This window comes from Halyomorpha halys, unplaced genomic scaffold (genome assembly GCF_000696795.3).
Source record: "Halyomorpha halys isolate HHAL.00 unplaced genomic scaffold, Hhal_1.1 Scaffold760.1, whole genome shotgun sequence".
Classification (NCBI taxonomy): Eukaryota; Metazoa; Arthropoda; class Insecta; order Hemiptera; family Pentatomidae; genus Halyomorpha; species Halyomorpha halys.
The window spans coordinates 502997-517680 of NW_027106953.1; the positions used below are offsets into that span (position 1 = coordinate 502997).

A 14684-nucleotide genomic window follows, 5' to 3' on the forward strand; every position below is an offset into this window, starting at 1 on the left:
ACCGAATTTGAGTTTCAACTGGAATCATTTTAACTAGACAGTTGGATGGTGACTGCATTAAATTAATCCTCCTTAGCCTCCTATTCATAAAGTATAAACATTTGTGTTTACATACATAAAAGTTGTATTGAACGGAATTAATTAGCAAACACTCTAGAATCAAAATAAACAACAAACAAACAAAAAACGACAGGACTTTTTGAATGCCCTGGTATTTTAATTTTATATATCTGAAATTTCTGAAGTATAGACTAATTCCGGTTAAATAGTATCTTCCTTTTGATAATTATATAATAAATATTACATTATTATTTTTTTTCTAATTGGTGATCTGTATGAAGGATCACAAAAAATGATTATCTAAGTCTATTACATGAAACATTTATTCTATACACGCTGTTGAATATGAGTATTTAGTGTTTAGTCAAAAATCTTAGATCACACCATAAAATGAGTTTCCATTATGATTTAATCTAATGGGTAAAATTCAGTAGTACTCGGTACCCTATTTTTTATTTTTTTATTTGCTTGCATCACAACTATCTTTTTTTTTTTTTTTTACTGCTTGCATCTACTTACTATTCCTGACCATTTGTGCAGCTAGCTAGCCAAATAGTGATACTTTTTTTGTCTGCTGAAACAGATTGTGAAAGTAGTACAACTTCAATATACCAATATAAGATGCTGCCATAAGAGGACTGGAACACTTAAAAATTTTCTGAAAATGTATTAATTCATCAAAAAAATAATATTATTATGTTAAACTTGTCAACGATGACAATGGAGACACATTTTTTTAAATGGCATCTAATTGACCTATTCAGCTCATTAAGAAGTTTATTTTTACCTGACTTAAAATAGTTTATAATAATAATAATAATAGATGGTTTTAGTTGTCACAAGATCCAAGTCTATAAGTTATATAATACTTTTCCCTGGATCATTTTTGGTCATCTTTCTAAGCATGAAAAATGTAAGATTCGATTTAATAAATGTAATTGACTTTGAAAATTGTTACAATTTTTTCTGTAATTATAATAACCTGTATGTTTAATAGAAAAAATATCTTAAAATTGAAAGAACAATATTCTTCATTATTTTCCAATTTATTCCATTATCAAAAGGGTTAGTGGAGTATTTAAAAAAAAAATCATCTTAAAGCTCATTCTTTCAGATATACTTGTTCGTTATTAAAATATTCCTACTGTATTTTACTCTAAAGTCCATTTCTTTGCCTTTTGTCTGATTTTTTTTTTTAATTTAATTTATAATTGTATTCTTCACAGTTTATTTGTATTACATTATTACTAAAGTATACATTTTTATTTGGTTACATCTTGAAGTGATTTGATGCATTTAGATTAAAATTAAATCCCATTATCAGTAACTGAGAGTAATTCATTCGGCATTATTTTAAAAATTGAACTGTGTAAAACCGCCATAATTCTCGTGTGCATTTACTTTATAAGTTTGTTTAACCTAATCCATGTAATTTTAGGTAGACAAATACCAGCAACTAAACCCCAGATACTTCTTACCATTTTGACTATGAGTAAAAAAAAATAATATTCATTTCATTGGGATGTCCCTAACCTGTACTAATTATTCTTAGCGGGAATCAATCCCACATCAATATAAGATGAGTGCTTTGGAGCTTAGTTTAATCTCATCCATTTTTGTTACTATAAGCATCTTATGTAATATTATTTAACAAAAGCATTTGTAACTTGATAATCACCCTACCTCAAGTCCAGAGAGGGGCAAAAATTAGCTATAGTTGAAACTAATAGCTAACATTGCCATGGATACGACCCTTATTAATGAATGGATCATTGATAAATAAATATCGTATCTATGACAATTTTTGCAGTTAGTTTTAGCTATAGCTAATTTTTGCCCAACTCTGCTTAAGTCATATTAAAATTACTTTTACAACAAGGTTTTAAAAATTGTATATAATGATAAAAGGTTGAAGAATAAGGGAAGTGTCAATTTCATCTACAATTTTATGTTGCATTCATTTAACCTTATTACTGATATTTCTTCTTGTAAAATTTTATTTTTTGATGTAGTAATTTCTATAACTAGAGAAATTTTTATAATGCACAAAACTGTATGAACAGGTTCAAATCATCAAAAAATAAATTTGAACAATAAAAAAAAATTTGAAGAAGTGTAAGAATCCTTAAAGGCGGCCGAACGCAGAACAATTGTAGCTGGTTGAAGCTAGGGTGTACTAAACATGGCAAGGGAGGTCCTAGAGCTCTTCCTACCACTCCGAACACAAGTTAAAAAAGTGACCTCTCTTGAAGACACATTGTCATCATAAGTGCTCCTAAGCCAACTTGAGTCATCAAATGTGGTCAAAGTGTTAAATTAGATAGCTTAAATATGTCTATTAAAAAAAAGCAATTGAAACAGCACAGGAAACTTAGTTGAAATAATTTTAATGGTTTAAATAGGAAAAGCTATTCAGATTTTATGTATACGGAACCTGAATAAAACCTGCTGTAGACTGACTGCTATTTAATTGAAAATTAACTTGTAGGATTTTGGTATCGTAGTCTCCAAAATATTATGATTTGCAAATGCATTCATCCTATTTAAATACGAATGTACTTATGATTGAATGTTGGAGTAATTTAATTCCTTGATCTACCTTGAAACCTCAACGAATTTCATTCATGGAATCTTTCGGCTAATTAGATACAGTTAATTAGTGATATAAAGGAGTGAAGAATGTCTACATTTACTCAAGAAATTATTTTTGGTACAATAATAGTTTTTCTTTTCTCTCAATATGAGAAAAGAGTACTAGAATTAAAGCAATCCAAAACTAAAAAAAGAAATACTTTCAAAAAATATACATTAAAATACATTATGTAATAAATTATTCTAAACCTTCTTCCTCTCTCAAGCTAGGAATCTCATATTAACTGAGGATAGGCGGAGGAGGGTTGTTGTTATGGCTCTGGGTTTCATTAGAAAATTCTAATTTCTATGCCTACTCTTAAAATAATAATGAAAAATGAATGAGAATTTCGGCTTCAACAGATGATCTAGCCATTTTTGACTTGAAAACAAAAGTTTTCCATAATATTAAAAGTCATCTTATTAATATGTCATAGGAAAATATGAAGTAATTGTATATTTGATGAACACTTACTATATGAAGTTATTTGATGACAAAGGAATGTGGACCATGAACACAAACACTAATGAGTTACTTTCTTTAATATAGCTCTAAGGTAATTGATCGTTAATCTAAACAAAAAAAATTGGTCGGAAACACTTAACATGGAAACTGCCAGTTTTACCTGGCTAGGAACATCAATGAACTTACAAAAGTAAGACACTGGTGGAAAATTCAAATTTTGACTGAGAAATGAGAATCAGATTGTATGACTGGGATAAAATGATAAGAAGCAGACTTGAAAACTAGTACAAATATTATCTTACAAAATGTAGCCGCGATGTGTCCATTTTTCTAACCACAGGCTGTTAAAAGTAAAAAACACTTTTTCTGACTGGCCAAAGGATTGATAATTGAGTGGATTATGATAATTTAAAATAATGATAATGAATACTAATTACCCATTTTTGGTCGAATCGCCCGTATTTTTATATCCAAATTTCAATAATATTCTCCCCTTTTAGTCTACCTTGTAACATCAATCTTAATTATAATTAATAGTTCTTAATTATTCTGTTTATGTTTATTTCTTAATGATTTTTTTTCTTGCAGTGATCTTAGATTATAAAAGCAATTAAATAGATTATAAAGGAGACAATTTATTTATAAGTATATTTATTTTTTTATTTCAGAAAGGTTTTAGGTCTGTATTTATTTAGAAATTATGAATTATATTATGTGGGTCATTCTTATAGAAAGGGACAGAAGTAATTTTCAGACCATTTTTGATACCCTATTCATGATTTTAGGGCTGGATATTTTTTTTTAATTTTTGTAAAAAAAAAACTACATAAAGGTGATTTTTTCTTTTTATATAGAAAACTTTTTAACTCCATTGATATATCACGGTTATTTTTTTCTAGGCAAAATCTCTTTTTCAAAACTTTTTTAGAAGACCTCTCCAGTTCAAAAATTACAAAATTAGGTTTTTTGTCATAAGTCAGAATTCTGTATTTTAAAAAATGATGGTCCTCATTGTTAGAACAGATTAAAATTAAATTGAATCAAACCTGTACCTCTACAACCCCTGAAGGTTCAGGGGCGCAGTACTTTGTAAGGAAGTACCGTTACTAGACCAACCCGTGTATAAGGTGATTTGGTCAGAATTATGCTCGACCTCAGAATTTTATCCAATTAAAGGTACCCACTTTATGAGGCTGGGTGGACCCCAGAGGGCTCCCAAACCCACAAGGCTGACTCATGGCTACAGTGAAACAGATAATAATTATCTCTCACAGCCAGATTTAAGAACCTGGGTCCTTGAAGTTAGTAGTCGATTGCCTTACCAATGAGCTACCCACTTCCACTATCAAAACAGATAGGTTACAATATTAAGATGAAAATATGACTGTCCAGAGCATTGCTGCCATGTGCCTTTTTGTTTTTTTTTATTTTTACAGTACAATGTATTTATCCAGTTTTACATTTCAAATTTTTTTTTTAATTTTCTTGTTGATTGTTTTACTTTATTCTCAATCTTTACAAATAATTTATTATATTAAAATATATTTTTTTAAATTGTTTAATACATTAATATTTATTAAACATTTTTTGAATGAAAACTAGCTTTCTATTTATTTTCCAAACGTACTCTACCTATTTAGGGAAATACCAGGTAGAGGTTGTGTCATTTGGTTATGTCTTATTTATTTTTTTTCTTCATAAATAAAATATTCATTGTATGAATATCCATTGTATTTTAAGTAAAGTGTTTACGAGAGGATCCCCAATTTTTCAGTTTGAGTGGAGTACTTTTACATTTATAAAACTTTAACTCAAAATTTCCCCTTTCTATCAGGATGACTTGTACGTATAAATTAAGAAAGAAAAACTAAACAAGAAACTCCTTAAAGAAAACTTGATACCAGGATATTTGAGATGTTAATGTTCAGAATGGGTTAATGATTAAAAACCATTAAATAAATACCTTAGAATTTAAAAATAATTGATAGATCCAAATTTGTTTACCATGATTATGTTAGTTAATTAAGTGATTATCATTAAATGTATTAGGAAAGTGCATTAAGTTTAAAGTTCTAGAAATTTCCGAAGAACATGTATTTCTAGAAATTCATTTGGACAGAAAGCTGCACAGGAACTTGGATAAAACCATCTCTTTAATTCATAAAGGGTTATTGCTAGTTTGGTAGTATTTATATTATTTTCTATTTTAATTTTTTTATTATTGTAATAATTAAACAATCTTTTATTTTTTATTTATTTCACTCACTCTTTATAGTATAGAAACAGCTTCTGAAATTGGGATGATGTTCGAAACATACTTGTTCTGAATGAAAGGTATTATAAGGAACATTTTTTTTCTTTTAGATCTTTCTAGATCATGTAGTAATATGTCCATGATATTTAGTGAAACAATATTTTGTTTGTTTATGGAAATCATAAACTGAAAATGTAAAAAAAAAAAATAAAAATAAGCAATATAAAAGTCCCAGCCCTTCGTATTTGTTAGTAATAAAATACTGTACCTGGTTTGCATTTTCTGTGTATGAAAATTAATGATGTGCTTCAAGATGAAATTTAATTATAACCTGTTTTTCTTATATTAATGTTTTGTAATTATTTTAAAATAAATATATTTCTTGTGATTAATAGGTATAGGTATAAATGCCTATATAAAAGAAAAGAAATATATTTAACTGTTACAAGTCATAATTAGGCAGGGGTGGCCAGGCCGATGTCCTGGAACTCCTGACGTAAGGCTATACCCTACCTAGGTGGTCAAAAATTACAAAAATTTTCACTTGGATTTATAATCGTGATGTGCTGCTCTTTTGTTTTCATACTTTATTTTCAGATGCATTTCATAAAGTTTGGTTATAATTCATTAGTTTAATCATAATACTTCACCACTGCTTATAAAACTTTAAAAACATCTTCTTTTGGAAGTTACTCATTTATGAGAATCTTTAGATGAAATGATGAAAGAAGCTTCTGCCGATGGTGCAAAGTGGGTTATTCTTTAATTGAGAATCAATTTGAGGTTAGTGGAGAATAAAGAAAGATTTAGAGTCTTGGTACTTTATGCAATGATTAACATTATCATTTCTTACCTGATCGAAGGTTTACAGGCATGAAGGCAGATGTGGACTAGTACAGAGCATACACTTCTTCTCACTTCCTAATGCCTTTGATGTTAAACTGTTAAATGAAGCTAAAACTTTTTGAGACAATGTTTCTCTCACATTTCACAATTGTTTACTGTAAGAGTATTAAAAAGTCAATAACCAAAATGACTTATATAATAGATTTGGCAGTCCTGCATGCTCTTGTTTCAATGTTTCAAAGTTTAAAATAATCAAATGTTATATGAAAAAATAATGAAACAGGATTAACTGGCAGGTTTGGCACTGCTTTCAGTGGAAAAGGAGCAAGCTAAAGAAACTGGCTCTTTTAAGCCCATCGATATTTCTTCTCAAATAAAAATATCTCTTTTTATGTAATATTATGCTATTAATGAAAACTGTTATTGGAGCTACTTGTTCATTTTTTAAAGGATAATTTGTTAACTAAATCATCTTTAATATCTAATGTTTGAAATTTGATTGAATGAAAATTAAAAGCTCCCTAACATGGTTTTGGTTTCTTGGACATTTAAAATATTTGTTTTTCACTTTTTGTGGGCATTTCCTTTGCATCGTAGTTTTTAAAAATTATAAATTTTATTTTTGTTCTTATTGTATCTTAATACCCCATTTCTGACAATACCTAACTTTTACATTTATTTCTTTAGTGTTTTTGTTTTGTTTTTTTTGTTGTTGTTTTTTTATCTTCATATTGAACCAATTAAGTTGGCCTATGTAGATTTTTTATCTTAATATGGAATGATTGTTTTTACTGTTAAGGTATTCTTAAACATATAAACACATTCCAAACACAACATAATACACAATTTATAGATTAAATTTATTTATACAGATCTTCATGTATTTCTAATGAGTTAATTTAATAAATAATAGACATTTTAATGAGTTGTCTCACATTATTTTTATTTAAATTTTGGTTGGAGTCAATTTAATACATTCAATAATTCAATATTTTTCACTAATTATGTGACTCCTTCTAAAATTAAATACTATAATATATCTTGATTATTTAAAAAAATAAAGTACAATAAACTAAGACTTTAATAAAACTTAGATTTGGTTAAAAATATTTTTTATTCAACCCGTGGTTTTAAAGTATCAAATTTTAACTTTTTTAAACTTTATAAATTTTGTTATCATGAATATAGCACTGTAAATATTTTTAAAAAAACTGTTAAAATTGTTAATTTTTATTCATGTACTTTCACGTTGTTTCCTGATAATTTTTTATTTTTAATGGAAATATATTTTCATGTGGCAACTTTTAACCAAATTTAACTTTGAATATTTCATTTACATTACACAACTTAGAGGAAATCAGGTTCAATTTTGCACTCTTAAAAATTCGTACATATAAGACAGCAGAAAAACATAATAATTCATGTATGTTTTATGACATTTTTACTCAAATTAGGCCCTATTAAACAAAAACATCGCTTTTATCTGGATTATAGATATGTATTGAAGTGAATTTCCACAGGTCGTAAACGTAGGTTAGGTTTTGGTACGAAGGGTAAATCATCTTTTACTGTCCATCGGAGTGAAGAAGTGGTCCCAGATGACATCAAGCATCTCGTGAAACAGGGATCTTCAGTCTCCAGTGATGGGGAGGGTTCACAGGATGGAGACAGGTGGAGACTCTTAAAGTCCTCTCCTTATCATTCCTCGAAGCCTACTCCTACCCTCCACACATTTGTTCCTTTTACTCACCAAATCCTTTTGTTACATCATTTTGAAAACATTTGATCAATAGCGTTATAAATATGACACCCCCTGGAGTGAACACCAATTTTAATTTTTTAGGTCATTCATACATTACATTTTGTTAATATTTCAGAACCGTCAGTCGGACCTTCATTCAAAAAAGGAATAGCTGCGTGAAACAGCTTTAACACTTAATAAACTTCTTTCAAATTAAAAGTTTTTGTTGTTTGAGTTAAATGTTCCTGTTACAGGTTATAACACTTTATTTTTTACACTGACGTATATACTTAACATTGATGAGATATACGCATGCCAATTAATTTGTTTTTTAAATCTTACACCTATGTGAAAAAAAGAAAGAAATGATGGCTAGATTTTATTTTTGGGATATTTCAGATAGATGACTGTTGTGAAAAGTTGCCATTATTCGATTGGCTGTAAATATTTGTGGCACCTTTTGTGTTAAATTGTACTTTGATTTTATTTTGATTGACTCGTAAATCAGGAAAAGCCTGGGTTATTAATGGATGTGCTGTATGTCGCAACTGCTGTATAGTTGTTTCTACAGTGTTTGATGTTTTTTATTTATTTATTTTTCTTTGTTTAATTGTACAGATTATTTTTGAATTGAAAAGCAAAAAATGACTAAATTTGTCAATATTCAGAAATATAGGAGTAAATAGATCTTGAATGTATTCATAGTTGCCATGCAAAAGTTTGCTAAAATATCTAGTTTTGACTATGAATACAATGCTTGTAGCATGCTTATTTTTTTTAATTAGAAAAATTTAAACAATATAATTAGAGCTTTTAAGAGGTAGAATATGTAAAATATTTTTATAGGATTAATATCATTATTATTCTCTTTATATATATTTATAAATTATTATTGGAATATTTATTGAAAACATATTTAGTGTTAAGGATTTATAATGATAGGTTAATGATTATTAGTTTATATCTGAAATTTTAAAATTTATTATATTAACTATGGAAATACAAATTTAGTGACCTATTTTTCAATTTATTTTATTATTTAAATGTATGTATAATACAACCACACAAAAAAAACACACACATACATACATACAAATATGTATGTGTTTGTGTGTGTGTATGTAAATTTATATGTATGTGTACATATGTATGTGTCATGTTGTGTGGTCAGCATATTCACTTTTATGAACTCACAAATTAAATATTACACAGTATACTGCTTTACTGTCACACAATCAGTTTATCCAAAATTTCATATTTACTCATGTATTTGTATGCTATTACAATAGTTAAGTAACTAGAGCTGTAGAAAACTTGCTGGACATTTTGGATAAGCTATAGTTTTTAGATGCCACCTGCACAAAATATCACCAAAACATTACTAGTGAGTAAAGGTATATTCACATTGCAGCTTTATTTCAGAACTGGTTTAGAACTTAAGCAATCTGTCAATGATAGTTTAAAATTTACTCACTTGTAATATATTCAAATTTATCTTAATTGTATCCAAATTTTGGCTAAATATAAGCATGAAAAGCTTTTTATGTTAAGTGCAGGATCAATTTAGGTGATTATATAAAATAATTAGCTTGCTACTTACTAGAAACCGTGCATTTAAAATATTTCCCGCTAGTTGCCTAACTTAAATAAAAAGTAATATCATTTTTTCAAATTAATTTTGCAAACAATATGATTATGCATTTAATAATTAAAAAGCATTTAAAGAGAGAACAAATTATAAAAAATGTTGTCGCAATGGTATTGGTTGTATATGATGGGGGGCTAGAGTAGAGTAGTCAGTAGTATCTGTTGGTGCAGAGGGCCAGGGAAGGCGTGGTCCCAGCGGCGTTATCGGGTTCCAACGTTCACAAGAGGTCCCAAGCCCACGCCATGGGAGCGTTCACAGCATATCTAGCTCTGAAGCATCATCGTAAGTATAACATTTATAAGCATTAACAGGGATTGACCTACTCTTTGTTTTAAAAGAAACAAGAATGTTTTCTTAAATAATTCATACTAATAAAGATAAATGAGGTGCAATAGATTTGGTTTTAGGTCTGTCCCAAAATCATATCACAACAGCATGACCACTATGCACTTGTTTGTTTCTTGCATCTGCTATTAGTTAGTTCAAATCAATTATTGCATGTTTGAAAATCTATTATTATTTTTTCTTAATTTATACCAATAGCATGCCCATTATAAAAGCAGCAAAAATCATTTGTAAAATATTGGATATTAATAAGTATACTAGCTTAATAAAATATTGTGCACAATATAATAGTATACAATGAAACAGTAAACTATACTTGCATAGTTGTATATTTCATAGGCTTCTGTGATTTAAAAAAAAAATATATTTTCCAAGAGTTTTGATCTTTTAAAAATTTATTATTATTTTTATATAATTCCATCCATACAAATTTTTAATTCACAGTATAGAATTGTTCGATCCCTTGAGACAAGAAAACCACATGAGGCTAAAATGACAAATTTTATTGAACATAATTTATTTTTTATGCTTATTGTCAGTTAATTTAATAATCTCAAATTTGATTAATTAAACTTTTTTTTATATCTCTTTGTTTCAAATAGAATACAGTTGAAAGCCCTGTAATCAAAATGTAAAAAGGAAACAACTAAATTCTCTTTTAAATCTCTACATTGTATTCATTTCAATTATATATCTTGTGTAATGGCAACTGCCACTTTGAAAAATAACTAACCTGTACAGTAGAATTAATTTTCAATAAATAAAGTGACTAGATATAAAGACTCCAATGGAAAAAAAAGGTTCCATTTGTTTGTGTTTTGTGTTTGTTGACAGAAAAAAAATGACCAAAATAATGAAATACCAAACGCATTGGTGAGTTTTACAAAGAAAATAGAAAGTCGAAAGTCCATGTTATACGAATGGATGCTACAAGCGAACAAAGTAAACCATATGAATCATCTGATGAATTATGTGGTGGTTATAAATATCTAAAAAGAACAAGACTTTAGAACTAAAGAGGATTAAGGCCAAAATCAACTTGAAAAGACTGTCAACTGCCCTTAAAAGCTTAAGTGTTGACAGTTATTGTGCATATTGACAGATACAAAAACTTTGTAGTTTTAGTTTTTTGGGTGAATCACCAAAATAAATACAAAGAACAATGGAAGCATCTGTATTTGAATATTACCATCTACTAGAGAGGAAAAGAGGACTAAATAGGTTTGGGAAAAATTGAAAGAAAATAATTTGTTAGCATTACATCGTTTGTGCTTAAAAGATTTTGTCTGAGAAATCCTAAAGGAGGAATACAAATCTTATTAAGATGTTTTGAATACACATGACTTTGGCAAATGACAAGAAGAAATGGAGAATATGGAGAATTTTAAAGTGTTGTAAGAACTAACTTAACTACCATTTAATTAATTATTTAAGAGCTGCTGGGTTTTTTAAGATGAAAAGAAACCCTGATGGTGCTATGGTTTGCAAGATGAGGATTGTGGCTGTTAGGTAGGTACTTCAAGAAGGTATAGATTATGATGTCCCCTTCTACCCAGTAATTATGTAGGAGTCACCAAGAGCAATCTTTCCTTTATCAGTCAAGAGAAAGATTTCTCATTATTAAATTAGCATACCTTAATTCTGAACACAGATTATTTGTACATTTTTTACCACTATATGGATGTTAGAAGTCAAAAAAGGTGTTATAAGAAGAAAAGGTTTATGGTTTACCTCATGTTGAAAGGAATCAGTATGAGAAATTAAAGAAAACTTTGTATCAGCTACGCCTTACGAATCTAATTAAAGACTTGTGTTTGTTTGAAGGAAAATTTGATCAGAGCATGGTCATATTTAGGATTTATGTGGATGATTTTGTTATTATTGGGAAAAATAACAAAGCTATTGATAAATTTGTGAGGTTTTTGCAGAAGGAGATGGTGTAGACATTGTGAGTTAAATGAGGGAAATTTCTGAATTTAGAAATCAAAAAAGAAAATAATTATATCTACTTGTTCCGCCAAGGATAAATTGAAGCAGATTAAAACATATTTGGAATTATTGAATGTCAACCTGTTTCCACTCCTAGAGCTAAAGGAACTGACTTGTATGAGTACTGAAGTTCACCAGTTGTGTCAGAAGCAACCTACAGGGAGGCTAGTGGATCCTTTTTGCATTTGGCTAAGTCCACCAGACCCGACACTGTATTTTTGGGGAAAGAATTTTAGCTTTGAATATTAAGCTTATCGATATCTCAATATCTAAAAGAATTTTCTTATGTTATTTACTACTATTTAACCTTTCCATCTAAATACCACACTGGAACATTTTCCTGGTACCTGTGAAAATTTAAAGGTGTAGTTTATAAGAGCAACTTTTAAATAAAGTGATCATGAAAGAATGAGTATAATTATTAAAGATATAAGTTTTTAATTTGTTGTTTTACTGCATATTACAGCACTGTAAATACATTAAACATGCATTTATGTTATATATTAGTCAGTAATTATTTGAACGCAATAAAAATATATTAATAAATTTAGGTATAATAAATAGATAATATTTTCATTTTAAAATTTAAGGATAACATTTATTCGGAGGTTTTAATATTTTTATTTAGAGGATTAAATTTTTCATACTGATTTATCCACCTCAGATATAAACTATCAGATGTGGAATTATATATTCTATTTAAGTTTTATTGAAATTTGGTATATAAAAGTAATATTAAAGTGGCCTATTATATTGGTAGAGCATCCTAGCATACTCAATTAAAAAGTTATCAAATTTTTTGGGAAATCAACAAGTATAAAACTTGATCTTACTATGGTTAGACTAGGTTTGTAATCATCAGGTTAACTTGCCCTTTATGCTCTTATTAAAATGTGTAAAGGCATTAAGCCTTCTGAATAAATTAACAATAAAAAAACAAGTATGAGTATAGTTATGAAAGATATAAGATCTAATAATCTGTTGTTGCAGTCCTGTAAATATATTAAACATACATTTATGCTATGTATTAGTCACTAATTATTTAAATGCCATAAAAATAAATTAATAAATTTAAGTGCATTAAAACTTAAAGAATAAAGATTTGATGGCTATAGCTTATAGAAAATATCCAATATTTTGGGTATTGTGCAAAGTTTAACTGTAAATTACTTAGAAATAGATTATATTTTTATTTTAAAATTTAAAGATAACATTTTTGGGAGGTTTTAATGTTGTCATTCAGAGGATTAAATTTTTCTTACTGATTTATCCATCTCAGGTATAGACTATCAAATGTAGAATTACATGTTCTATTTAAGTTTTAATGAAATCTGGCACATAAATCAAATATTAAAGTGGCCGATTATATTGGTAGAGTATTTAGTAGTAAATTTTTTGGGCGGTTTACAAACATAAAACTTGAATCTGGCTCAGTTAGAATATATTTGTAATCATCAGGATAACTTACCCTTCTTATTTTAGGTTTAACCATGACCTGTCCAAAGCTCTGAGCTTTAATAGTGTTTACCTCAATCTTTTATTTATTTTGTAGTTAAGGATGTCAGTAGATAAATTAAAGAAGATAATAAACTTTTTTGTAATTATGTTTAATTAATAGTTATTCTAGTTTCAAAGACATCCATATGTTTTAATGAGTAACCTTGAAGTTTTTGATACTCTTGTAGCTCTTAAACAAATAAAATATAGTAAATGGGTGCAAGGGCTACCTATTGTGGAAAGTAGGGAGGGTTTTATAAACAAAGACAACAAGAGTGTGTTTTCATTAATGGATGCCACGACAGACTGCTCTAGAACAAAGCAGCATGCTTGCTTTGTTCTCAATAGTATCCTAGTGTCGCCATCTACCGTTTTATTTGCAAACCAAAAATAATAAAACTTATTTTCTACAACACTATCAAGTCCTTCATAGGTTAAACAAATTTTCACTAGAATGGTTTTGATACATAATTTTTTTTTTAATTTGTCTGTAATACGCTAGACGATTTGATCGTTTTATATAAGTGGTTAATTATTAGTTTAAGGAGTTTATAATGACAGTTCTTTTAGAGAAAGGAATGTAATGGAGGGGGTAAGCTAGCAGGAAAAGTGAAGCCAAAAAGGCGGGTCTTATAATGAACTCCAGAGGCTTGGCAAGGAGCAGGGGAAGAGTATGAGATCACTCTGCATGGCATCACTGGATGCCTTCTATTTCATTTTAGATTAAAATGGCGGACATTCCTATTAACCTCAACTTAAACCTTTCTATCCTGGGCGTGCCCTTTTGGCTTCACTTTTGCTTGGTAGGCGAGTAACATTATGAAATCCCCCTTGATTGTTGTTAGTACAGTTTAATGTTCTTGAAGAAAACTTTATGTGTCGTCAGACTTTATTAACAAGTTCAGCTGTGCAAGTATCTGTTTAAAATATTTAGAAAAAATAAAATCTGAATCTGCTGTTTTCTGTTTTATAGAGCTTTTGAAAAAGGGCATGTAAATATTCATGAATTAGTTTAGCAATGCTTTTGCTATAGATTATTAGCCTTTGTAAGTTTTACACTTTTATTATTTTCTGTTTTTGGGAAATCTACCTTTAACACTATCCCAATAAATAATAAGAAACTTAATAGGTTCCATTTACATATTAAATTTTACTTTTATCTGTAAAAATGTCTTCTTTCATATGACATCTCTAAACTATTAGCATT

General features: G+C 28.4%; 1 protein-coding gene across 1 annotated transcript in view; it reads left to right on the forward strand.

The window, feature by feature from the left end:
* Positions 1-14684, forward strand: part of Rim (Rab3 interacting molecule) — a gene marked incomplete in the record, with an annotated part of 186328 nt that overhangs the window by 156062 nt on the left and 15582 nt on the right. Inside the window, 1 exon segment of the mRNA XM_067045239.1 lies at positions 7778-7928. Within this exon segment, the coding sequence (XP_066901340.1) occupies positions 7778-7928 (151 nt within the window).